Source organism: Mustelus asterias, chromosome 22 (assembly GCF_964213995.1).
Source record: "Mustelus asterias chromosome 22, sMusAst1.hap1.1, whole genome shotgun sequence".
NCBI classification, from domain to species: domain Eukaryota; kingdom Metazoa; phylum Chordata; class Chondrichthyes; order Carcharhiniformes; family Triakidae; genus Mustelus; species Mustelus asterias.
The window spans coordinates 6,686,950-6,714,340 of NC_135822.1; the positions used below are offsets into that span (position 1 = coordinate 6,686,950).

The following is a 27,391-nucleotide window of genomic DNA, read 5'->3' on the forward strand; positions in this document are numbered from 1 at the left end:
GACAGTTAGGGATGAGTAATAAATGCTGGCCCTGCCAGTGACACCCACATGCCGTAATTAATCTTTAAAAAATTTCAAAATACAAGAATTTAACTTTTTTCCTGACCTCCCTCTCTCTCTTTCTAATAAACTCTTCTTCCCTCTCTGTAGCTGACTTGCTGTTGAAGTCACTCTCCATCTCAGTCCTCCTATTTATTTTGGAATCCTTTAATCTCATTGGTTTTGGTGATGCACCATTTGTCCCATTGGTCACTAAGGTACCAGGTGTTCCTCTTCCCTCAACGTGCCATTATCAGCTCAAAAATAAGAGTCGAAGCAACAGGTCAAGCCACCGCTCCACCAACATCTGGCCAACAGTATTTCCTACAATGGAGGACTTTTACCAGCAAGTCTCCCTCCAATGAAATTGCACTTAACCCACCTTGATGAGCCAGCTTTGACGACAGAACAGGCAGTGCATTCTGGATGTGTTTTTAAAAGAATTCTCATCTTGCCTCCGATTCACTCACTAATCACCTTCCTCGTGTGTACTTTACAAGGCAAACTTAGTGATCTGGAATGGACTGCTTGAAAGATTTAATAACAATGAGGAATTGGATATATACTTGAAGAAAAAACAAAGCACAGGACTTTAGAGAAAGGGGGAGGGAGGAGACAGGGATTAATTGGATAGCTCTACCAAAGAGACCAAAGGTTGAATGACCTCGATAAATCATTCAACGTCTCAATGAATGTTATCTGAACTGCTGAGGTATCACTGCAAAAGGAAGCCACGTTACAAAATGAAAAGATGCCATTTTCAAAACACGTAGTTGCTGAACTATGAACAACCTACACCTGAAAGCTACCCATGCTGAGTTAGAATGTTCACTTTAATTCTTCAATGCCCCATGATAACAGGAATAATATTTTTTGTGAGAAAATGAACAAGAATAGACTCTGTAGAATTTAACAGCTGTTCCAGTAAAGAAAGCTTCCAGCTGAAACTTGCAACCTGTCTTGTCGTGCTATGAATCTACATACTGAGTACTCCAGTTTCTATTGAAAAAATGGTGATTGGAGCACACCCTTTTCTGGCATCGGAAAACCATATCCATGTTGTGAAACAAGGTGCTCCTGTCATCATACTGTTAAAAAGTGCCTTAAGTGAGTACCAAATGAAAAGTCAAACCTGTCATCATTAACCTTGAATGAATCAAATTGAGTATAAAAGGGCTGTTGGAAAACTCGGAAAACGGGGAGGGGGAAAGTTTTGTATTCCAATCAGGCTAAACAACGGACAAAACTAAATGCATCAATTTTTTGAAATGAAGTGCCACTGTGGTACTGCAGAAAGTCACAGCAAAATCCTCGCTCTCCGGTTTTCTAACAAAGACCTCAAAGTTCCTGGAGAAGCTTTTTTTAAAAAAATCATTGCATTCAACCCTCACCTGCACAAAGGTTTTGTCTGCTTCTCGACGACGGAGCTGATGGTCGAAGAGAATTGCCCGAATCTGTCGGTCCTGGTGTTTGATGTAATACTCCACCGCTGTCTGACAGGGACGGCACAGCTTATAGGTCTGTTCGAGATGGTGTTTATATACTTCAATCTCTTCTTCGTACTTATCCTAAGAGATACAGAAAGTCAGACATTAAGCAACTACCATTGGAAGATGCACATTTTGTAGAGATGCAACTTGGTTGCATCCAAATGCAACAGAATTTTGCGATACAGAAGGCCCTTCAGCTCGTAATATCTCTGCCAAGAGCCATCCCACTTAGTTCCAATGCCCTGATCCATTTAGTTTTTCACTTCCTTTTAAAAGTGATTATGGGCTCTGAGACAACTAAATTCCCTGCCAAGCCAGTATCTAAAAGCTTTACAACGGACCTGGGTTACGTAGCCAAAAGTTTGAGAACCATGCATTGTGGTGCAGTGCACTCGATGACGAAACACCAAGCACCGCACAAAGTAACAACATTTTTACGAGTTCCTTGCAGTTGGCTCAGAGTAGCACTAAGGGGCCCGAGATCAAGTTGCCCATTGAGAAGACAATTAGCTCATCTGTTTTACCCATTGCGTATTCAATACTTACAATAATTAAGTGAAGAGTGTGGCTCATTCCCTCCTTCAGGCTAATCAACATTAACCCAGCATTTCCCGTTGTTTTAAGTTTTACACACTTCTTACTATTCTCTGCATTTACAGCATCACTAACACTATTTTCTTGCAACCATTATCTAGAGGAATTATAGCAAAATATAATAGGACCCAAGACAAATTAAAACTCTTGCATATAATTACAGTATACAAATGAGTGCAGTTCTGAATCCCAGAAATGTTTTTACAAAGAAAAACTTTATCCTACAGTCAAACAAGTAATACATGGAAAATCTGAACATTTGAGCTCTCAGGCGCTTGATGTGGGAGAAATAAGACGGTGTGGTCACAGTTGCCAGTGCACATCGCTAACCACTTATTTTACAGGAAGGTTTACTTGTGAAAGCAATGATGAGGAGATGACCAAGGTTGGCCGCGAGGTGATCGTTAGTTGGGAAGGATGTTGACAACAATCTAACTGGATTCAAATCACAAAAGAACAAACGCCTGGCTGGTCTGCCAGCAAAATATAATACAAACCCCAGAACTAAGAACCCAAATCTTCCAGAGGGAGGAAAGGCATGAAGAGCATTTTAATACAACTACTAAAGATCAAAGCGAGATAGGAATATCACACCTTAGAAGTTAAATTCCACATCTGATGCCAGTGCCTTCAATTCATTCACTTAGATTTGTTTGGAGAACACCCAAATCACAAACATAGGGATCCAGTGATTATGTGCCAACCTCAAATAAATGAACAGACTGTCATGCCATAGTCATGAAGACTTTCAAAGTCACATAAGGAGACATTAGGACATGTGATCAAAAGCTTGCCCAAAGAGGTAGTAATTTAAGGAGCATTTTAAAAAGGAAAAGGGAGAACAGAGGAACACAAGAACTAGGAGCAGGAGTAGGCCATCTGGCCCCTCGAGCCTGATCCACCATTCAATAAGATCATGGCTGATCTTTTCATGGACTCAGCTCCACTTACCCGCCCACTCACCATAACCCTTAATTCCTTTACTGTTCAAAAATGTATCTATCCTTGCCTTTAAAACATTCAATGAGGTAGCTTCAACTGCTTCACTGGGCAGGGAATTCCACAGATTCACAACCCTTTCGTTGAAGAAGTTCCTCCTCAACTCAGAACAGATGGGCGAGAGGAGAAATGAGGGAGGGGGTGAGGGGTTTAGGGAAGGAATAATTTAGGGCCCAAGCAGCTGGAAGCACAACCACCAATTCTATAGCGGAAGAAACTGGGGTTGAGCAAAAGGCAGGAAGTGAAGGAGCACTGACTAGGAAGACGATGGAAATGTTTGAAAACAAAGGTGAGAATTTTAACATAGGTGGCATTGCTATACCAGAAATCAATGCAAACCAGCAAGCATGAGTGACTGGTGCACAGAACTTGATGCAAATTAGGATACAGGTGACAGAGTTTTGGACGAGCTCAAGCATAAGGAGTCTGGAGACCTTCCAAGAGAAATCAGCTCCAGTAGAACTTGTTTGCCCAGGTTATGGGTGCACATCCCAATTCTGTACGAACACACACAACTCAGAGTTTGGGTGTGGCTGAAACATCCTTGCTAAAACAGCCTCTCATTTTGGCCATAGAACAACCTCGCCCCCTCCCCTGGTTTTGGACTTGTATGTAGATTCCTAGCAGCCCAGAGTCAAGATTGAGAACAGTTTGGGCATGTCTTTAAATTGCTTGCAAGTAAATGATTGCACAACATTCCTTCTCCCTCACCTCCCACCCCACAACCATACTTTTTATAACCGCATTATCTAGTCACATTCTGTTACTTGACAGAAAAATTGTGGACTTTTAAATGTTATTTTCCTTGGTGAGATCTTATTACATACTACCTGTAGAGACACATCATCAAATGCTTACAAAACACACACACTTCATCTCAGGGACAAAGGTTGAAAATCATCTCGCAGAAGGCCCCACGGTTTGACCACGTTTTCCCTGAACAGTAGAGACTTTCTAAATTATCTGGTTCAACTTCAGAATCCGAACGCAATGCCTCAAATTAATTCACCTTAATTACTACTGACAAAATGCCTTCCTTCTATGTAGTGGTGTTAGACGACACCTCATGGACTACACAAACTTTCTGAAGCTATATCACTGTCAAAAATCTGTCAGCAGGTCTCAGACACTCCTTAAAAGCATCTTGGCGCTCTTCACAAAGTAGACACACTTCTAGATTCTTAAAACATACACGCAAAATATTCAATTCTGAATGCCGATAAGTACTGGCTTGAAGTGTAAACAAAAGGACCTTTAATGCAAAGATGATAAATTAAAACAAGCATTTTGAAAGAAGAGAAAAGAAAAAGGCCTGTGCCAAAAACATTTTCCATCTTTCTCTCTCCTGTCCTTTTCTAAAGAAACTGTGTGGAGTTCCACACCTGTCAGCAGGCTTCAGCATCCAACTCAACTGGTCACTGGTTAATGTGCAGCTTAGACAATGAGTTAGCAGACATTTAACCAGGCGAAGGCACCAGAGTCAAATCCAACCCTACCTCTTACATTTGCAAATGCTTACTTCCACCTTGTTATCACCAGAAAGCAACCAGGCTCAGGAATTATACCCGTCACGTAAGCAGCACTCTCACTTCAGAGTAAGGAGGTCATGGGTTTAAGACCACTCCAGGGACCCAAGCACATAATCCAAGCTGACGACAAACCCATACTCCAGTGCAGTACAGAGGGACAACTGTATTGTCGAATTCAGATGAGAAGTTATGAGATGCTACCGGGACTCGATGGTTTGAGTTATAAGGAGAGGCTGGATAGACTGGGACCTTTTTTCCCTAGAGTGTAGGAGGCTTAGGGGTGATCGTATAGAGGTCTATAAAATAACGAGGGGCATAGATCAGCTAGTCAATATCTTTTCCCAAAGGTAAGGGAGTCTAAAACTAGAGGGCATAGGTTTAAGGTGAGAGGGGAGAGATACAAAAGTGTTCAGGGGGGCAATTTTTTCACACAGAGGGTGGTGAGTGTCTGGAACAAGCTACCAGAGGTAGTAGTAGAGGCGGGTACAATTTTCTCTTTTAAAAAGCATTTAGACAGTTACATGGGTAAGATGGGTATAGAGGGATGTGGGCCAAACACGGGTAGTTGGAACTAGCTTAGTGGTTAAAAGAAAAGATGGCACGGACAAGTTGGGCGGAAAGGCCTGTTTCCAGGTTGTAAAACCTCTATGACTCTAAACAAAGGTAAATCTGCCCTCTTAAGTGGACACGAGAAGTCCTAAGGCACTATTTCGAAGAGGAGAGGACTCCCAGTGATCGATCCTTGGTCAATATTTATCCCTCAACCAGCATCAGTTTATAAAAAACGATCTAGTCATTATGACATCGGGACCTTGCTGTCCATAAACCAACGCCACATTTCAATAGGGACAACCCTCCTTTGGATGTAGAGCATTTGGAATGTCCTGAGGTTATGAAAGATGCTATATAAATGCAAATGTAAGGTGATGGAATCAGAATTCATAAACACTTTCAAGAAACATATATTTAAAACAGCCTAGTTTGCAGGATTATGGAAGATTATGGGGTATTGGACTAATTTGAGCTGCTCTTTCAAAACACCATCACAGCAACAATGCCCGAAATGGCCGCCTTTGGTGCCGTAAGAGCCTTTGATTTTAAATCTATATTTTTCCAGCTGGTTTAACCGTGCTTCAGCTCAAGGAGAATGTTGTAATTTCCAAATTAAACCACCTATGGCCATTTTGAAATGTCCGAGAGAGAGTTGGCTGTGTACAGTTTACACTTGGGCCTTGCAACAAAGCACTTTAATGGTCAGTAAATTTACTGAAAATGGACAGTGTGTGGATTAACTCAAAATGAAAATAACTGCCTTTCACAGTCGAATGTTTCACACAGAAGAGAGCCAATTGGCCCATAGCGTTATGTCATGACTATTTGAAAGGTGCTACCTAATTAAACATACGCCTCAGCATAAGTTTCCTTTCCAAATGTATATCCAGTTCCCTTTTTTTTTGCCACTCAATCTCCTTCTACCACTCTTTCAAGCGGTACATTCTAGATTCCAACTGACTGTAGAAAGAATATAAATGTAATGGACATGTTTTGTTTTGTCCTACATCTGCAATCCATTCTTGTATCAGCAACACTATGTATCAATGAACAAGTTATGGAATTTATTAATAATCCAGTAAGGACTAAAGGACACTTAAAAAAAGAAAGAACAATTTAACACATTATGGTGGTCACCGGCCATTATTCCAGGCATTCAACAACCCAACAGATAGAGTCAGAACTGGCAGTTTTGTTTGATATAATCTGTCATTCCAGTTAATACACACACGCCCACACAATGACCTCTCAGAGCCTAATGTAGAATTGCAACACACAAATCACCACCTAATGAACGTGAAAAATATAGTGATTGAAGCACAAAACACCCAAAAGCTATATAGTTAACAGACAGCCACAAACAGATCACCCCTCCCGTTCACCACTGCATCAACACCTTCTCCAACTCGCTCCTTGACAGGGTACAGTTTCAGAGATGTCACTCAACTCGGTTATTTTGCTTTGTGGGATTTGGGAAATTATTCAACCAATTAGTTTCTCACAGACACAGCTGCTGGAAGGATTTTTAAACTCATCGTGATTTTGTCTTCAAAATCCATTACAGAGCTTGCGCACATGGAGCATGAGTAAAAACTGATTGACCAAGTTTAAATACTATGGGAACTTTTTACTGCAATTCAGTGACATCCGGCCGATAGATTTTAGTTTTATCAGGGAAACTCTTGCATTACAGAAATAGACTAAAGTAACCAGTGATAGGGATGATTAGTTTAGCATATGGTCTAAAGTTACACCAAGCTTTAGTGCTGCAAGAAGCAGTGGAAATGGATTATTTAAACACTGTAAATGTAATCCCTGACTAATACTTTTATCTCAAGCGATCAGCTTATGATAAAGCCACAAGTGATTATTTTATCAGTTTACAGAGAAACATTTCCAACTATTTGATTCATTGTGTAGTGGGCCAGGGCAAGTGACTGCCAAAGTACAGCCACAATTTGTTGCAGCACGACTTGGATTTAAGGCCCCGTTACTGGAATGTTGCATTAAAAATCCAAGGTGGGTGAATACGCTGATTTTTGATATCAGAGCAATAAAAAAAATCAGTAGTCACAACAAAATTGTTCACCCAAGCAATGGCCAATACCACAGATCCACCATTCTATTGTATTTTGGACATGGTGCTGAGAATTCACACTTCCCCTAATAAAATACTGGAAGGCTGAAGCCATTGTTTCCAGTCTCCCTCCTCTCCAAATTCTGCTTCCTGGCTGATTCCATCCCTCTCCCTGGCAGCAGTCTGTTTGTAATCTTGGCGTCACATTTGGTTTCTGAGATGAGCTTCCAGCCACACGATTTATGCATCACCAAGGTCGCCTATTTCCACCTCCATAACATTGCCCGACTTCCCGTCGGCTGATCGCCTGCTGTAAGCTTCACTCTGTGCCTTTTATTACCTCAAGGCACAACTATGCACTGCCCCCTCTCCATCCCCCGGATAATGTTGAGGCCAAAACTCTGCTGCTCGTGTTTTAACTTTCACAAAGTCCTGTTCACTTATCACCCCAATGCTTGCTGAACCTACACTGGCTCAAGCGACACCTCTATTTCAAATTTGTCATCCTTTTTTCAGATCTGTCCACAATTTTGCCCTTTCTGATCTCTGTAATCTTCTTCAGCCCCACAATTTAGAGATGTCAGTGCTCCTCAAGTTCTGGTCTCTTCAGCATCCCTGGTATTAGTTGCTCCGCTATTGATGACTGTGCTTTTAGTTGCAGAGGCCCAAATCCCTGGAATTCCCACCCCTAAACTTCCCCGATTCACTTTCCGCCTTTAAAACACTCATTAAAACCTACCTCTTTAACCAAACCTTTGGTCAACTGGCTTAATATTTCATGTGGCTCAGCGTCATTTTATTTTATAATGCTCCCACATTACACTTTAGGATGCTTTATTACACTTGAGGCACTATATGAATAATTTGTTGCTGAATAAGATAAACTATTCACTTTTGTACATTTTTCTAACCCGTGGCTTTAGAACAATATTGGCACAATACTCAAACTCTCAGTCTTAAAGCAACGGTGATAAAAAGATTTTGGGAAACTTTTTTAAAAAATCACTTTCTAACACAAAATACCATCACAATGTGCAATCTCTTCCATTGGGGTTTGGTCGGTTTTGTGATATGGGCATCGCTTGCAAAGTCAACATTTATTTCCCATCTATTTGTATCCTGAGGGGGTGGTGATTAACCATCTAATTGTGCAACTTTCTAGCCCATCTTTCTTTTTTAAATTCTCACGTGATGTGGGCGTCCCTGGCTAGGCCAGCATTTGTCACCCATCCCTAATTGCTTCGAAGTGGCGAGCCATCTTCCGGAAGCACTGCAGTCCAGATAATGTAGGTACACCCAGATTTGTTAGGGAGGGAGTTCCCGGATTTTGACTAAGTGACAGTGAAGGAAAGGCGATATAGTTCCTAACCAGGATGGTATTTGACTTGGGAGGGGAACTTGCATATGGTGGCATTCAACGCGTTTGCCTTTGTCCTTGAAGTTGGTAGAGGTCGTGGACTTAGAAGGTGCCTTGGCGAGTTGCTGCAGTGTATCCTGTAGGTAGTACACACTGCTGCCACAGGAGGCAGTGAATGCTGAAGGTGATGAATGAGGTGCCAATCAAGCAGGTTGCTTTGTCCTGGATGATGTTGAGCTTCTTGAGAGTTGTTGGAGCTGCATTCATCCAGACAAGTGGAGAGGGGCCAAATTGCTGTAGATGTTCAGTCACATATCGGCCAGACTGGGTAAAATCAGCTGATTTCATTCCTCAAAAGGACAGTGAAATAGCTGTTTTGTTTTTAATGAAAATCTACCAACTTCATGGGATCTTGTATTGTTCATCTTTTTTTTTAAATTCCAGATTTCTTAAATTGAATTCAAATCCTCACAGTGCCATGCTGAGATCTGAAGTCAATTCACTGCAGCATTGTTACTCGAGGCATCTGGATTGTTAGTTCAAATAACAAAAAGGCACATTAAACAGGGGGAGGAACAAGCTATTAACTCCTGTGAGGCTGCTCCACCATTAAATACGTTCTGTTACAGCTTCCCACACTACCCCTATAATTCGTGACGCTCTTCAAATCTGAAAATCTAACATTCTTTGACTTAAATATATAACACAGCTACAACACTTCCGGATTCACCTTCATTTTCCGCTTGGTCCAGTTCCAGGCTTCAGCAATTACAAAAACACCAAACGAAATGAATGAATTTTTACTCCAGATAGTCTGGCCTTTCATTTATGGCTTTTTGTCTCTTTATTGCATATTTGATTTTGTTGGGGAGTCGGTTAGCTCAGTCAGCCAGAAGACTGGTTCACGATATGGAGTCATAGACGTTTACAGCATGGAAACAGGCCTTTCGGCCCAACCTGTCCATGCCGCCCCCTTTTTTTTTTTATAAACCCCAAAGCTAGTCCCAATTGCCTGCATTTGGCCCATATCCCTCTAAACTCATCTTACCCATGTAACTCTCTAAATGCTTTTTAAAAGACAAAATTGTACCCGCCTCTACTACTACCTCTGGCAGCTTGTTCCAGACACGCACCACCCCTCTGGACCCTTTTGTATCTTTCCCCTCTCACCTTAAACCTATGCCCTCTAGTTTTAGACTCCCCTACATTTGGGAAAAGATATTGACGATCTAGCTGACCTATGCCCCTCATTATTTTATAGACCTCTGTAAGATCGTCCCTTAGCCTGCCACGCTCCAGAGAAAAAAGTCCCAGCCTATCCAGCCTCTACTTATAACTCAAACCATCAAGTCCCGGTAGCATCCTAGTAAATCTTTTCTGCACTCTTTCTAGTTTAATAATATCCTTTCTATAATAGGGTGTCCAGAACTGTTCACAGTATTCCAAGTGTGGCCTCACCAATGTCTTGTACAGCTTCAACAAGACGGCCCAACTCTTGTATTCAATGTTCTGACCAACAAAACCAAGTGAATGCCTTCTTCACCACTATGAACCCGTACTCCTCGATCTCTTTGTTCTGTAACTCTCCCCAACGTCCTCCCATTAACTGAGTAAGTCCTGCCCTGGTTCAATCTACCAAAATGCATCACCTCGCATTTGTCTAAATTAAACTCCATCTGCCATTCATCAGCCCACTGGCCCAATTGATCAAGATAGACATGAAGCAACAACAACAGCGCAGGTTCAATTTCCGTACCAGCCAAGGTTATTCATGAAGGCCCCTTCTCAACCTTGCCTCTCGCCTGAGGTGTGATGATCCTCAGGTTAAATCACCACCAGTCAGTTCTCTCCCTGAAAAGGGGAGAGGAACCTATGGTCCTCTGGGGCCATGGCGACTAAAAGTAAAGTTTATTTATTAATCAGAAGGAAGGCTTACATTAACACTGCAATGAAATTACTGTGAAATTCCCCGAGTCGCCACATTCCAGCACCTGTTCGGGTCAATGCACCCTAACCAGCACGTCTTTCAGACTGTGGGAGGAAACCCACGCAGACACGGGGAGAACGTGCAAACTCCACACAGACAGTGACCCAAGTCGGGAATCGAACCCGGGTCCCTGGAGCTGTGAGGCAGCAGTGCTCACCCACTGTGCCACCGTGAAGCCCGACTTTGCCCTTTTTACCTGATGCTTGCGGAAATAGTTTACTTTCTTACATATTGAATGATCTTTAATAAACATTAGCTGACAAAAGTTCAGCAGTAAATTAACCATCACCACTTTGATCCAATAACAGTTTGTACAATTCAAATGTTTGTTGCAGATGTCATGTCCACCAGCTCAAAACAAAGCTGAAAGATTAGCCATGTCACCTGAGATCAAATCAAACCTTGAGGCATGTCCAAACGACAGCAGCCAGCAGCAGTCGCTCAACAGCATGGTCAACTCATAGGATGATGATATGCAGCCATTATATACAATAGGAAGCATGAAAATGAGCTCCTCCAAAACCAGACGCATTGAATCCCACAATAGCTGATGAAATTACAAGGCACTAAGGCATGGAGATAATTGTACTTCAAAGGTAAGAATACCTTTGAAATGAAGTCAGTGTGAAAATTCCACCATGCTATCGTTAAGAGAAAGAAGTCATCCATTTTCTAAGTTTCTCCTGCTGCTTCTCAGTGGTTCCAATTAGGTTTACACTGTGCATTAACACTACCGGCAGCCTGAACAAATAATGCACCCAGTGGCACACTGCGATACCACCAACTCAATCCTTTCAGCTCACTTATAAATTATGACTTGAAGTGTACAATCAAACAGCAGAAAATCCCAGTCCTGCTGAAAGGGGCTATTACATGGGGAAAGGTAACCTGGTTTCCAGGGCAACATATAAACTTCACATTATTTATAACTGGCATTCTACCAATCATTTGGTGAAAATGTCCCAACAGATGTTTACACCAAAACAAATCAAGTCAATAAATCACTGCCAAAAGTACTGACTGGCAAAATGGTTCTACAGCTTAACAGTTCATTGGAACGTCTACCTCCTAGCTTGCATCAAATCCCATTTACCCCATCATCCCTGTGCTCATTGTGGGCTCCTATAAGCGTCTGATACATCTTTGCTCCTCAATTCTGGCATCTCACTCATTCATAATTTGAGGGTAAGTGGTAAACCTTTTGGGGACTGAGGTGAGGAGAAATTTCATCACCAGAGAGTGGTGAATCGGTGGAATTCACTACCACAGAAAAATGCAGAGGCCAAAACATTGTGCGATTTCAAGAAGAAATTAGATATAGCTCTTGGGGCTAAAGGGATCATGGGATATGGGAGGAAGGGGGGGGATCAGGATATTGAATATGATGATCAGCCATAATCAAAATGAATGGTGGAGCAGGCTCGAAGGGCCGAATGGCCTCCTCCTGCTTCTATTTTCTGCGCTCTGGAATTCTTCCCTAAATCTCTCAGCTTCTTGACCTCTCTCCCCCATCCTTTAAGATGTTCCTTAAAACCCACCTCTTTGACTTCATCTTCCTGAATATCTCCTTCTGTGGCTGAGTGGCAAGCTTTATTTGATAACACTCCTGTGAAGAGCCTCGGGATATTTAAACTGCATTAAAGGTGCTATAAAAATAGAAGTAGTCTTGTTAACATCTACATTTAACTAAAAACGAGCCTCCCATTGTTGGTTGGTATGTTTACAGAATATAAAGTATTTTCGTTAAGAGATGTTAGCCACTGAAAAAAAAAACAGAAAAATAGTGAGAACATACTCTTAACTACTAGGTAAGGATTTGGGATAATCCACATCCCTGAGAAGTCTGGTGACCCCTGATTAACCTATAGTACAATTCATACCTACTTCTGTTTCAGAGGAAGCATTAATGCACACTTCAACTTTCTGACTAACTGCCTTATTACTCTGTCTTGTTTCTTTGTATAAAATTTCAGTTCAAAACCTTTTATGTGCAGTCCATTCATGGTGAATAACAAGTTAACCATAAAGAAAAGCACTGGAAATATTCAGCAGGTCAGCATCGGTGAGCCCTGAGACTGTTAACTCGGTTTCTGGCCACACATGATGAACCTTTTAGAACTGAGGTGAGGTGAAATTTCTTCACCCAGAGGGTGGTGAATGTGTGGAATTCACTACCACAGAAAGTAGTTGAGGCCAAAATGTTGTGTGATTTCAAGAATTAGATATAGTTCTTCGGGCTAAAGGGATCAAGGGATATGGGGGGGGGGGGGGGGGGGGGGGGGGGGTCAGGATATTGATTTTGATGATCAGCCATGATCATAATGAATGGCGGAGCAGGCTCAAAGGGCCGAATGGCCTCCTCCTGCTTCTAGTTTCTACGTTGTCAGTATTTCCAGAATATTTTATTTTTATTACGGATTTCCAGCATCTGCAGCATTTTGCTTTTGTATTCGCAAACCACAGATTTCAAAGGTTTCTTCAAATTGATGAATCGACAGAATAGTAAAGAGTGTAAAATTTATCCTAATTTCGTGTAATAACTTCAGAACCAGTCTTGAATCAAAAATCCCCACTTGCCTTTAACTAGAGCACCCTCTACTGTGTTAGAAATGTCACTGCTAACTTTACAATACGACGTTGTAATACAGGAACTATCAACCTCGGTTACAGCTGGTCTAGCAGTGACTGTGATGTTGAACGATCGCACAGTATGAAGCTTGCACTTCCCATTTACAGCAGCCACTAAAATGCATAGGGTTACACTTACTTATTTTCCCATTTTGAAGCAAAATTAACTCCAGATTACAGTGTACGTTCAAGGGCGCTGCTCCGAAACTAAAGTTTATTCCCATCGCCGAATTGAGAATTCAGGATTGTACATTTAAAATGAGCCACATGCCATAACGCTTTAAAACAACTTGCATTCATATAGCACCTTTCATCACAGTGAAAAATTCCAAAGCACTAGACAGAGGGTAACCAAACAAATTTTGACATCAAGCCACACAAGGAGACATTGGAGCAAGTAGCCAAGTATCTTGGTCAGAGGAGGTTTTAATGCACGAGTTAAAAGGGTGAAAGGCAAAGATACATAGAATCATACAGTGCAAAAGGAGGCCATTCAGCCCATCGAGTCTGCACCAAGCACAATCCCACCCAGGCCCTATCCCCATAACCCTATGTATTTACCCTAGTTAGTCCCCCTGACACTAGGATCAATTTAGCACGGCCAATCTACCTAACCCGTACATCTTCGGACTGTGGGAGGAAACCAGAGCACCCGGTGGAAACCCATGCAGACATGGGGAGAACGTGCAGACTCTGCACAGACAGTGACCCAAGCCGGGAATCGAACCCGGGTCCCTGGCGCTGTGAGTCAACAGTACTAACCACTATGCTGCCCATGTTTAGGAAGAGATTTCAAGAGTCTAGGGCCGAGGCTGCTACCAGTGGGGTGTGATAAAAACATGCAGGAGGTCAGGGCTGGATGGCTGATTACTAAAGTAGGAAAAGAGGGGCAAGGCCAAAGTAGGACTTTCAATCAAGAATGAGAACTTTAAAATCCAAGTGCTTCCAGATCAGGAGCCAACACGGACCAGCAAGCACAGGGGCGATGGGTGAATGGCACTCGGTGCAGTTTGGATGAGCTGTAGTTTACAGAGGAGGCTGGCCAGAGAAGTATTGGAATAGTCAGATGATACAGTCGGACCTTGTATGATCATGTTAATTGCCCTTGGTATTCAGGATCTAAATGGGGCCACTGTAACATTCATCCAAATACAAAACACATGACGAGAGTGTAGTTTAACACTTCATATCATACAATATGCATATCTAATTTTGTAAAATAGGTTTTAAGGAGGGCTAAAACCAGGCTTCAGTGTTCAACTCTGAGCACAGAGCCTGGTGTATTTACCCTACTCCCCAAGCCCAGATAATTAACATCAGTCATCTTCAATTGTCTTGGCGCTTTACATTTATAGAACATAGAACAGTACAGCACAGAACAGGCCCTTCGGCCCACGATGTTGTGCCGAGCTTTGTCTGAAACCCAGATCAACCTATTTCCTCCCTATCATCCCGAAGTGCTCCATGTGCCTATCCAATAGCTTCTTAAATGTTCCTAAAGTGTCTGACTCCATTATCACTGCAGGCAGTCCATTCCACACCCCAACCACTCTCCGAGTAAAAAACCTACCTCGGATATCCTTCCTAGATCTCCCACCATGAACCCTATAGTTATGGCCCCTAGTTACCACTCCATTCACCCGAGGAAATAAGTCTTTGAACGTTCACTCTATCTATCCCCCTCATCATCTTATAAACCTCTATCAAGTCTCTTCTCAACCTCCTCCGCTCCAAAAAGAAAAGCCCAAGTTCCCTCAACCTTTCCTCATAAGACCTACCGTCCAAACCAGGCAGCATCCTGGTAAATCTCCTTTGCACTCTTTCCAGTGTCTCCACATCCTTCTTATATTTATATCCCGTCTTTCACAATCTCAAGAAATCCCAAAGCAGTTAATAGCCAGTTAAGTATTTCTGAAGTACGGTCAGTGTTGCAACAGTGTGCCAACAATGATTCCAACACAAAATTTACTATTTAAACCAAAACTCCAAATACAAACACAATTATCCATATTTTGGCACCCAATGAAAATGCTTACACTGACAAGCCAGCCAGAAATTAACATTGGTGAATCCTTCAAGATAATGCACACTATGCAATGGACACAATATACTTTGCAAAGTAATGAAAAAGAAATAAATCTTCCTCTCCCTATACACAGCAATGCCTACAGCAAAGTGTAGAGTTTAGTAATGACATGCTAAGGCTTACAGACAGGACAACGTTGCCAAATTGCTCTTATTCCTTGCTAGCACATCATATTTATATTTCATTACTATTGAACTGAGGATCTGCAGATAATTGCAAAAAGCTATTTTCAAGAAGTGGTTAAAGCCTGCATATTTGTAGTTTAATCCAAGCGGAAACTGCTTTGGTGGAATGGCAAACAACTTGCATTTATAAAATTGCCTAAAAACTTTCAGATAGGACCACAGACAAAATGGAAATCAAGACACAGGGGGAGATATTGGGAAGGACGATGCAAAAATGTGGTCAAAGAAGGCTTTAAGGAGGATCAATAAAATAAAAGGAAAAAGCAGGAGGGAGAATTGCTATTTCTGATTTGATTTATTATTGTCACATGTATTAACACACAGTGAAAAGTATTGTTTCTTGCGCGCTATACAGGCAAACATACCGTTCATAGAGAAGGAAATGAGAGAGTGCAGAATGTAGTGTTACAGTCATAGCTAGGGTGTAAAGAAAGATCAACTTAATGCAAGGTAGGTCCATTCAAAAGTCCGACAGCAGCAGGGAAGAAGCTGTTCTTGAGTCGGTTGGTGCGTGACCTCAGGCTTTTGCATCTTTTTCCCCGACGGAAGAAGGTGGAAGAGAGAATGTCCGGGGCGTGTAGGGCCCTCCTTGTGTTCTTTAGGGAGGGAATGCCAGGTGGTGAGGTTTGGGTAGCTATAGGCATCGCCCCCATGTGTGAGGGGAATAAAAAAGAACCAAAATAAATCACCCAAACTCTGACTAGTATCAATAGCGAGCAATCTGTGCTTGTTGCGTCAAACTCGATTATTATTCTGCTCCACCCATATTCCTTTTGAGCTCAAGGCCAATGCTACAGCCTCCAATGCCAATTTATCCTTCCCCAGGATCTGTACCGTTGAAATGCTAATCTCCTTCTAGAATGGCAACACCAACACCAGGTTAAAGTCCAACAGGTATATTTGGAATCACGAGCTTTCGGGCAGCTCCTTCATCAGGTGAATAACTCGCCTGATGAGTGAGGACTCACCTGATGAAGGAGCAACGTTTCGAAAGCTCGTGATTCCAAATAAACCTGTTGGACTTTAGCCTGGTGCCCACCCCAGTCCAACACCGACATCTCCACATCCTTCTAGAATCTACAGGCTTATCAAACTCACTCATTAACAACCAATTCATTGTAGTCACCCCTTGCCTTATTCGGTTGTTTTGCTTTCAAACTCTGTGGATCTGTACATCGAGGCCTATGGTCTTTTGCCTAAACATTTCAATTAAGAAAATGTGCATTGAAAACCAAACCTCTCCACAAGCAACACTGAAGATGCAACCATGCCAAAGGCAAAGGGTTATCGAATAGTAACAGCACACTATCAGACCTTTGGGGTGCTGGATAAATCAAACCCATGGCAATTGTGAAGCTTCCTCATGTCCAACAGATTAGGAGATGAATAAACAGCCTGGAATTTAAATCGCTTGACTAAAACCAGAGCTAGGAGCAGTGCAGTTTTCCAACATACAAGCTTCAATAAATTTAATTCCAATTCTGCTTTAAGTATCAATAAATTCAACTCCCTCAAAAGAAACAAAAAGATTGAGGCCAAAAAAAAAAAGCAATTAGACTAAAGGTTTATTTCCTGGTGGAAATAGTGTCTAATAACAACAGAAAAGCCACTTTGTTTGAGAGGCGGAAGAGGTAGAAAGGAAGTTCATGACTTGGTTCAAATTGTTCCAGCCTTTCCTATTCATCCTAGCATGTCCAAAGTAAGCACTAGGCAATCTATTGAATGTATTAATGGCAATTTATGACGAAGTTGGTAATTTTTTTAAAAAAACGTATGCATGGGATGTGGTCATCACTCTTATTAATTCATTTGAGGAGAATGCCTCTGACAAGGCCAGCATTTATTGCCCATCCTTAATTGCCCTTGAGGTGATGATTAGCCACCTTCTCGAATACCACCAAGTATCTTGCTTGGCCGTTTCAGAGAGCAGTTGTGAGTCAACCATATTACTGTGGGTCTGGAACCACCAATCGGCCAAACCAGTGACAGGTTTCTTTCCCTGAAAAGGATATCAATGAACCATTTGGATTTTTAACAACAACCCAGTAGTTTTGTGGCCACCATCACTGGGACTAGCTCTTTATTCCAGATTTATGTAATGGAACTAATTGAAGTCCCCTCAGTTGCTGTTGTGCAGTTTGAACTTCCTCAACAGTCCAGGCCTCTGTATATTAATCGATGTAACATCAGCACTATGGTACCATATCCAAAATAAATTTTACTCTGTCATGTATTATATCTACATACACAAGAAATATGATAATTCAATGGCAATGATGGTAATAAAAACATAATTATGGTTACTGGACTGTACACTATGTGTATCTTCAAAAGAAACGTCCCATGGTTAGTCATCAGCATTTTGCTAATATGGCAAATTCTACAACGATGGGCAGGTTAAAACAAAACTTCAAAAGTTAAATAAAGAGGACCTGCAAGTCCATCATTTTATTAGTGGGTTAGCGCAGCCATGATCCTGATTTTCCAAGGAATGTGCAATGGGGGACAACTGGAATAGAGTTGTTAACTCGGCCTTGGGTTCGTGGATGAGCCCCAAGGCCCTGACGTTTTGAGGGTTTAACACAGTTGCTGGAAATAAATTCTCACCTCATCCCTGGGTACAAAGGACGCCAGCTGCTTGATCTTCAGGGGTTGGTTATTGTTGCATTTCTTGCAGAAGAGAATTTGCCCATTTGGCCACTGCTGAATTTTGGAAGCTTGTGAGGGTGTTGCCCAGCTGGTCACCATGTGGTTCAGATGTTCCATGTACTGAGCAGGAATCGGCTTATTGTAGTCTCCATTCTGAAAGGAAGCACAGCATAACTTTTACACCATGGTACGAAAGCAAGAAAATCATTATTAAGCTATGCTGAATTTGGTCAGATATTTTCACATTTTTACACTGGATAAAAGCAAATGACTGCGGATGCTGTAATCTGCTGAAACCAAAAGAGAAAATGCTGGAAAATCTGGCAGCATCTGTCAGGAGAGAAAAAAGAGCTGACGTTTCAAGTCCAGATGACCCTTTGTCAAAGCTTTTCTCTCCTTACAGATACTGCCAGACCTGCTGATATTTTCCAGCATTTTCTCTTTTGATTAGCTTTTTTTTTTACACTGCTTTACATCAAGTTCTTTCCCTTTCCAAAATACACAAACTGTGTTTACAAGCATCAATTACTTAGCAATTCAAAGAAACACAGGCCTTGCCTGTATTTGGGACGGTCTAAATACAAGAATGATCAGTTGCTGGCAGAGGGAAGAGCATGATGCTGAACTCTAGTGATACCCACTCAGTTTGGTTATTAGATCAGAGTATAAGCGCCCCCATTTTTGATTGCAACTGCAACTCATTTTCTGTGATGAAAAGAATTTTTTATTTAACCAATGTGATATTGTTTCAACCATTTTTAACCATACTTCTATGTCCGAAGACAGAAAGTTGACTCAGGATTATTTCCCTCAAAAAAGGAAGACATTGCTGTCAAGAATTGCAGCAATAAAATTCTAGGAATTACATTTTCTTTAAACACAACAAAACACTGCCCAGACAGCAATGCACTGCTCAGTTAGCTTTCTGCCATTTTAGTCACTGATAATTTGCAGAGTTGTCGCACAAACAGAAAGAGCACAGGGTGTCTGACTCCAGGTCACCCTGCTGAATTTTACTGTACTTTTACATAGAACATAGAACAGTACAGCACAGAACAGGCCCTTCGGCCCACGATGTTGTGCCGAGCTTTATCTGAAACCAAGATCAAGCTATCCCACTCCCTATCATCCTGGTGTGCTCCATGTGCCTATCCAATAACCGCTTAAATGTTCCTAAAGTGTCTGACTCCACTATCACTGCAGGCAGTCCATTCCATACCCCAACCACTCTCTGCGTAAAGAACCTACCTCTGATATCCTTCCTATATCTCCCACCATGAACCCTTTTGTACAACCTTTTGTTGCAGATGGTGCTTTGAGAACGTAGAGGCCATTTACAATGCTTCTGCTCCTTTGCAGGTAAAACAGTCCAACTAGTTTGCTGCACTGGATCTCCCAATGCTGTGTTGCATTAACTGATTGCTACATCAAACATTTGACAATAAGCTGCAATCAACGCACAAGTTAAAGCTGGAAAATAATTTTAACTGAGGTCGCTATTCAAAGGTGGGTAGACAACACATCTGCCCTTAATATGCCCTATTTAAACCTACCAGAGAAGGAAGAGAAAGGGGGCGCATTAAAATGTCAGTTTAATACTGCAGTTATACCACCGTCTAGAAGGTAACCCTGCAAATAAAGCAAGGAACGTGCAGGAGGCAGCAATGGGCTTCCAGGAATGCCTTCCCTGAAGTTGTTCTGCTCTTCTTTTTGACAGAATTTCCGTTTGTCTCGTTTACCCTGTCCACCTTCATTGCTTTCCTCTCCCCTCATGGCGTTTGGCAAGATGTTTACCAAGACTCACTTTCATACCATATTTCCTTCCTCAGCAACTGTCCTTCCAGCAATGGCCTGCTTCCTGATCTCAGTAAGCACAGTGCCACAGTCTGCCAATGAATCCAACTTAGTCTAGGCATTTAATAAAAGGGTCTTATCACCTAAAAATCACTTTATAGATCTTACCAAAGGCCTGAGGCCAACTGTTATTTTTTTTTCCATCAGAGGGGAGAGGGTTCCATGTTCAGAATAGGAAGTCAAGCTCAAGATCACATCGCTGAAACTATCCCCAGTATAAAATAGGCTGAATTCTGCACAAGACAAATTCAATTAAACTGAAAGCTTCCATTGCACGAAGCTCTGCAATATAAGTAGGATTGCAGTTATAATTTGTTTTTGACACTGAGCAGTTAGATCTGTCATTCACACAACTAGTTACTCGATTTACCAACACTCCAACATGAGCCCTCTGCAAATAATGACAATTTGCAGCCAAGTTTGATCTTTTACTGCTTAGATCGATGGCTGCAATTTCAAGCCAACAAAACTAATTTATAGATAAGTTGGACCACGTTAATGCACCCAGCCAGAAAGACTCAACATTTTCCCCATTGCAGCGTATTTCTAAAATTCCAAAATATTACCACCATTAATCCATTCACTGATTGATACATCATTCTTAAATCGACCCTTAACTAGTTTAAACCTGTACCCTCTTGTCCTATCCTTGCATTTTAATTTTAAATGACCTAGGTTTACCCTTTTCATTCTCTTAACTATTCTCAGCGACTGTCCTTCCAGCAATGGCCTTCTTCCTGACCTCAATAAGCAGAGTTTTACAGTTCGCCATTGAATCCAACTTAGTCTCGGCGTTTAATAAAGGGATCTTGTCAACACCTAAAAATCACTTTACAGATCTTACCAAAGACCTTAGGCCAATTGTTATTTTTTTCCCCATCAGAGTGGATTTCTGTATCTCAAGAAAACTCCTTTGAAGGCTTAAAAAAACATATTTTCTTAACACCTAGAGATCAGCCTTGTGGCATTTCCCTTCAGTGCCTCCAGCTCCTGAATGTCTCCTGTTTCTCAATAACCAGAATTGGTCCATCTAGAGTAATTTAGTCATAACTTCTTCTGACTGCTGCTATTCCAACTACAGAGGACAAACCACTACACTGGTAAGGAAGCACCCCACTGCTTCTTTAAACCTCCCAGCGGGCAATCTTCAATCACCACCGGGCTTGGGAGGTAATGTGTCCATAGAAAGACATTCCTTCGAAAATAGCCATGCAGAGATATGCTGGGTATTCAGATACTGCTGCTAAAGGAACATTTAAAATAAAAAGAGAACTTGCTTTATGGTCACAGAGACAGGAAGTGCAACTGTTCAAGATGAGTAAGGACCCTAACCTCTTGGAAGCCGTTGTACTGTTCACAGTTTGGACAATCCCAGCAGTTCCTGTTCCCATAGGGTACCGTTGTATCCTGGCTGCAGAACCAGCAGTTCACCTTCACGTGTGTCGGCTTCTTCCTGCAAAAAAAAAAGAAAGGTTGATTACTGAATATCAAACAATCCTTAAAAGCCCACTGCAAATAGACGTGAAATTGCTCTTCGAGAAGTTAGCTGCTGACGCTAAGTAGTAAAAGAACAAAATGACGACAAATGCTAACTGGGACTTGATTTATATTTCCCTCCCTATCCCTTTATTCATTCATTTCTGTCCCATCACACGTTACTGGTGAAAACTTGGCCATGTAAGCATTGCAATCTCAACAAATTTTAACAGCTCTTTGTATATTTTATTCCTTTTTCTTAACAAGAATTTTTAAAAGTATGATAGATTTGCCCAGCAACAGGTCAAAATCTGCCTAGTGACAGCTGTAGCAGCAATCTAAAGGCATGATGAGACGCGATTTACCCAGTAACAAGATTAGCAAGCATCCAGACAGAATCAGGTGTAAATTGCCCTATCAGTAGAAACAGTTTACCTAGACAGCAGAGATCAGTGGAGGTATACACATGATAATTTCTAGAGTCATGGAATTTGAGAGATGCAGACAGCCAAATCCACAGAATCAAATATCAAAAAGGCTAAATGGTATAATTGCTGGCATCCGCAGAAGGAAGCAGGCCAGTACATTCGACAGCCGGAGAGGCTAGTTACATCCAAGCCAGAGAGGCTAGTTTCCATATAACAGCCAGGCAGGCCAAAATCTTCAGAGGGCCCCAACATTTAGAGCTAGAGCAGACTGCAGATATTCTCCTCCACAAGACTCAGTTTTGTACTTTCGCTAAACCAACGAAAGGTGGTTTTCCAGATCTGGTCATCTAAACTGTATTGTGTGGTGACTGTGAGCTGGATTTGATTTATAGAGTTACAAAATTGGACATTGTTTGGGAAAAGTGAGTGTGGTAAGAAGTCTCACAATACCAGGTTAAAGTCCAACAGGTTTATTTGGAATCACGAGCTTTCAGAAAGCTGTTCCTTCCTTCACTGAGGAAGGAGCAGTGCTCCGAAAGCTTGTGATTCCAAATAAACCTGTTGGACATTAACCTGGTGTTGAGAGACTTCTTACTGTGCCCACTCCAGTCCAAAGTCAGCCTCTCCACATCAATGAGTTTGGGGAACGTGGGTCTAGTCTGGGAATGAGAGGCAACCGCAGAGAAACAGTATGTGTTTAATAGAAATCATGGAAACCCTACAGTGCAGAAAGAGGCCATTCGGCCCATCGAGTCTGCACCAACCACAATCTCACCCAGGCCCTACCCCCATATCCCTACATATTTTACCCGCTAATCCCTTTAACCGACGCATCCCAGGACACTAAGGGGCAATTTAAGCATGACCAATCAACCTACCCCGCACATCTTTGGACTGTGGGAGGAAACTGGAGCACCCGGAGGAAACCCACGCAAACACGACGAGAATGTGCAAACTCCACACAGACAGTGACCCAAGCCGAGAATCGAACCCAGGTCCCTGGAGCTGTGAAGCAGCAGTGCTAACCACTGTGCTACCGTGCCACCCTAATCATTCATATACTTAAGTGTCACAGTGTATTATAGGCTCTCTCGTGTATTTTTCTTCTAAATACTATGAATTGTTGACATTAAGACTGGACTGTTTTCTCGCTGGGTTGTATATGGTTTCTCACATTAGTCCAAACAAACAGACGCCAGAACCAGTGCTTCAAGTTGGGACACTCTTGCATGTAACACCAGCGGGGTTTGTAACACTTATGCTTGTTTATGAATCCTTTTTACACAAATCTTTATTATGCACGCTTCATATCTTTGCACATCCATACTAAGTTCTCTCATATAATCGGAGGAAGTGGAGCATGGAATGTTATACCACAAGCAGAAGTTGAGAGAAGTAGCTAAATATGTACGACAGCATACAATCACCCCACACGCCAGAACGAAATTGTTTGAGTAAATACTCCGACAATCACAACTGAGACAATAAGCTTTCAGTTATTGGGATTGATTTTGTGCACTTATTTGTATTACATAATTATTCCTCCACTCATTCTATTTTGCTGGAGAAATAATCCTGCTTGTATTAGGAGACACTACTATAGTTTTGGTGGTGGGTTTTAGTTGTTGCGGTACTTAGTGACTCTATTTAAACAGGCTATTTGCGAGAAGTCTCGTCCTGGTTTCAACTCGAGGGCTGACACAGTGGCGTCAAAACTCATTCCAAATATTTAAACAAAATGATGACGCAGGCCTATGGAGAGAGACCTCCTTCTAGATAATTCTAAAAGGCGCTGTTTCAACACTGACCACCATGATCACAGCAACCTCATGCTTCTCCCAAAATACAGGGCCTGAAATCACATCACAATTAAAACCCATTACAAGTAGAATGCTGGACATTTACGGAGTCACGTGCTATACCTGACACAAAAGAAGTCAACCTATAGACATCAAAAGAAAATTTGAAAAACAAATACTTGAATTTCACTTGCACATTACAAATAATTTTAAAGTTTATTTATTATTCACAAGTAAGGCTTACATTAACACTGCAATGAAGTTACTGTGAAATTCCCCAAGTCCCCACACTCCGGCGCCTGTTCGGGTCAATGCACCTAACCAGCACGTCTTTCAGAATGTGGGAGGAAACCCACGCAGACACGGGGAGAATGTGCAAACTCCACACAGACAGTGACCCGAGCCGGGAATCGAACCCGAGTCCCTGGTGCTGTGAAGCAGCAGTGCTAACCACTGTGCTATTGCGCCGCCCTTTGGGCAATTTGGGCATGATTTATCACCCATAATAAAAAATGCTTCCAACAAATGCCAGCTTTCAAAATCCTTCATTCATGACTTCAGTGCCCAAAAACAACTGCATGTGTGCGTGCGCAGGCGAGTGAGAGACAATGATTAATAGTGCTTCGTGATAACAGAATGGGCACCCGTGCCAATGAACTGCTGCTGTTTGGAGACAAAGTCCTCGTGTCTGCAGCTGTTATAATCTGCACAGAGCAGAATGAGACAAAAGGCAAGAAACAGAATTGAAACAATGGCAAATTCAACAACACAAAGAGGAAAATAAAATCCAAATTACCCAATTTGGACTACAACACCTCCCAGAGAACACAAAACCAAATTAAAGCCAAGCAGTGAAATGAGGGACAAAATCGTTTCCTGTCCCACGTCCGATATTAGAGTATTTAGTACAAATGCATGTTGACACCCCAGGAGAGTGCTGCGCTATCAGATAAGGCATTAAACCGAGGCCCCATCTGCCTGTAAGGTAGATGTAAAAGATCTTCTGGTTTCCTGTCCCATAAAACTCCAGTAATGCATTTACCATTTACTCGGTCAATCTGTTTGAAGTCCACAGATATAAATGAACGACATAAAAGGATAGGACTCAACAGCAATGGAAGTAAAAGAACGTGCATTTCAATAACAGCCTGCATCACCCAACGTACTTTTAAAATGTGGTCACCTGTGGCACAGAACACCCGGCAACCAATTTGTCCACAAGTTCCCCAATCTGTTTCAGCGATGTTGGGTGAGGGATAAATATTGGAGAATATACCTTTCCCTCAAAACCATGCCAGAAGATCTTTTACATCTACCTTACAGGCAGATGGGGCCTCGGTTTAATGCCTTATCTGATAGCGCAGCACTCTCCTGGAGTGTCAACATGCATTTGTACTAAATACTCTAATATCGGACGTGGGCCCACAACCTTATGACTCAGAGGCCAATGCTACGCACTTAGCCACAGCAGGCCGGAATGTTAAATACGAACAAAAAATCAAAAGTAGCAAAGCAGCTCTCAGTTAGAAAAGAACATCTTAGACAGATGGCTTAGTGTAAAAATAACACAAACATGCAAGGATTCTTAAATTAATTCCACAAACAGGTCCAACATTCCAAAACCTGATGTCAAATAGCTCCGTCAAATTTCGTTTACAATGCTCATTTGAGGCACCAGAGCATTAAAGTTAAGGTTTTTTTTAAGTTAAAGTTTATTTATTAGTCACAAGTAAGGCTTACATTAACACTGCAAGGAAGTTACTGTGAAATTCCCCTAGTCGCCACAGTCCGGCGCTTGTTTAGGTCAATGCACCCCTAACCAGCACGTCTTTCAGAATGTGGGAGGAAACCGGAGCACCTCGGAGGAAACCCAGACAGACGTGGGGAGAACGTGCAAACTCCACACAGACAGTGACCCAAGCCGGGAATCGAACCCGAGTCCTTGGCGCTGTGAAGCAGCAGTGCTAACCACTGTGCTACCCCATTATAATATAAATGCAGCGTGGTGCTGTTTTATTATTCATTACATATATCCAAACACTTTAATGGCTCATTGTCTACCCAGTGGTAATATCTTGCCGAATATTAAGCTCAAGGTCAGGTTTTGGGTCATAGAAAGCACAAGGATGGGAACTGACAATTGTGCTGAGCGCCAAGTGGAAAAGGTACCTGGAAAAAACCGGAATCGTAGCATTGCGTGTGGATAACTCTCTGGTACAATGCAGAGAATTAATTCTGGGTCCAGTCTACTGATGGAGCAGCGGTTCCTCCATTTTCTGATGGGTGCAGGAGTTCCAGCTTACAACAGATTCATGACACAAAACACTGCGCTGTTGTTGTTGCTTCATGTCTATCTTGATCAATTGGGCCAGTGGGCTGATGAATGGCAGATGGAGTTTAATTTAGATAAATGCGAGGTGATGCATTTTGGTAGATTGAACCAGGGCAGGACTTACTCAGTTAATGGGAGGGCGTTGGGGAGAGTTACAGAATAAAGAGATCGAGGAGTACGGGCTCATTGTGGTGAAGAAGGCATTCGGCATGCTTGGTTTTGTTGGTCAGAACATTGAATACAAGAGTTGGGACGTCTTGTTGAAGCTGTACAAGACATTGGTAAGTCCACACTTGGAATACTGTGTACAGTTCTGGTCACCCTATTATAGAAAGGATATTATTAAACTAGAAAGACTGCAGAAAAGATTTAATAGGATGCTACCGGGACTTGATGGTTTGAGTTATAAGGAGAGGCTGGACAGACTGGGACTTTTTTTCTCTGGAGCGTGGCAGGCTGAGGGGTGATCTTATAGAGGTCTATAAAATAATGAGGGGCACAGATCAGCTAGATAGTCAATATCTTTTCCCAAAGGGAGGGGAGTCTAAAGCGAGAGGGCATAGGTTTAAGGTGAGAGGGGAAAGATACAAAAGGGTCCAGAGGGGTGGTGAGTGTCTGGAACGAGCTGCCAGAGGTAGTAGTAGAGGCGGGTACAATTTTGTCTTTTAAAAAGCATTTAGAGAGTTACATGGGTAAGATGAGTTTAGAGGGATATGGGCCAAATGCAGGCAATTGGGACTAACTTTGGGGTTTATAAAAAAAAAGGGGCGACATGGACAAGTTGGGCCAAAGGGCCTGTTTCCATGCTGTAAATGTCTATGACTATGACTCCAGAGACTGTCACAGTCAGAGTGAACAGATTGCTCATCAATGTAAGACCTCATGTTTCTGGGTACAGCAGGAAAAGGATTTGACGCTGATACTTGCAACTGAATGTGTAAAAGTATTTGGCTCTAAAACTGGACATTGCATAGAAAATGCAACAGAGAAAAAGGCCATTCGGCCCAACAGACCTGAATTGGGATTTATGGTCCATGCAACCCTCTTCACACCTTACATCATCTAACTCTATTAACATACCCGTCTACACCACCTTCCTTCATGTGCTTATCATCTAGTAAATGCATCCATGCTATACCCCTCAACTATAGCTCTGTCAAATTTTGTTCACAATGCTCACTTGAAGCACCAAGGTATTATTATATAAAAGCGTGCTGTTTGTATTATTCATTACATATTTCATAACAATTCAGTTCATTGTCTACCCAGTGGTATTCTGGCATCATATTTTAAATATATTTTTTGTACCTTCTCCAGGTACCTATATCCT

At 42.0% G+C, this 27,391-nt stretch overlaps 1 protein-coding gene across 4 annotated transcripts in view; it reads right to left on the reverse strand.

Moving 5' to 3' along the window:
• LOC144509836 (transmembrane protein 201-like) overlaps positions 1-27,391 on the reverse strand; it is a 62,692-nt gene that overhangs the window by 13,846 nt on the left and 21,455 nt on the right. For all 4 annotated transcript variants that reach the window (XM_078238717.1, XM_078238716.1, XM_078238718.1 and 1 more), the window contains exons 2-4: positions 21,359-21,479; positions 18,131-18,325; positions 1,431-1,607 (exon numbers count right to left, since the gene is read on the reverse strand). In XM_078238717.1, the coding sequence (XP_078094843.1) occupies positions 1,431-1,607; positions 18,131-18,325; positions 21,359-21,479 (493 nt within the window). The remainder of the gene's footprint in view (positions 1-1,430; positions 1,608-18,130; positions 18,326-21,358; positions 21,480-27,391) is intronic.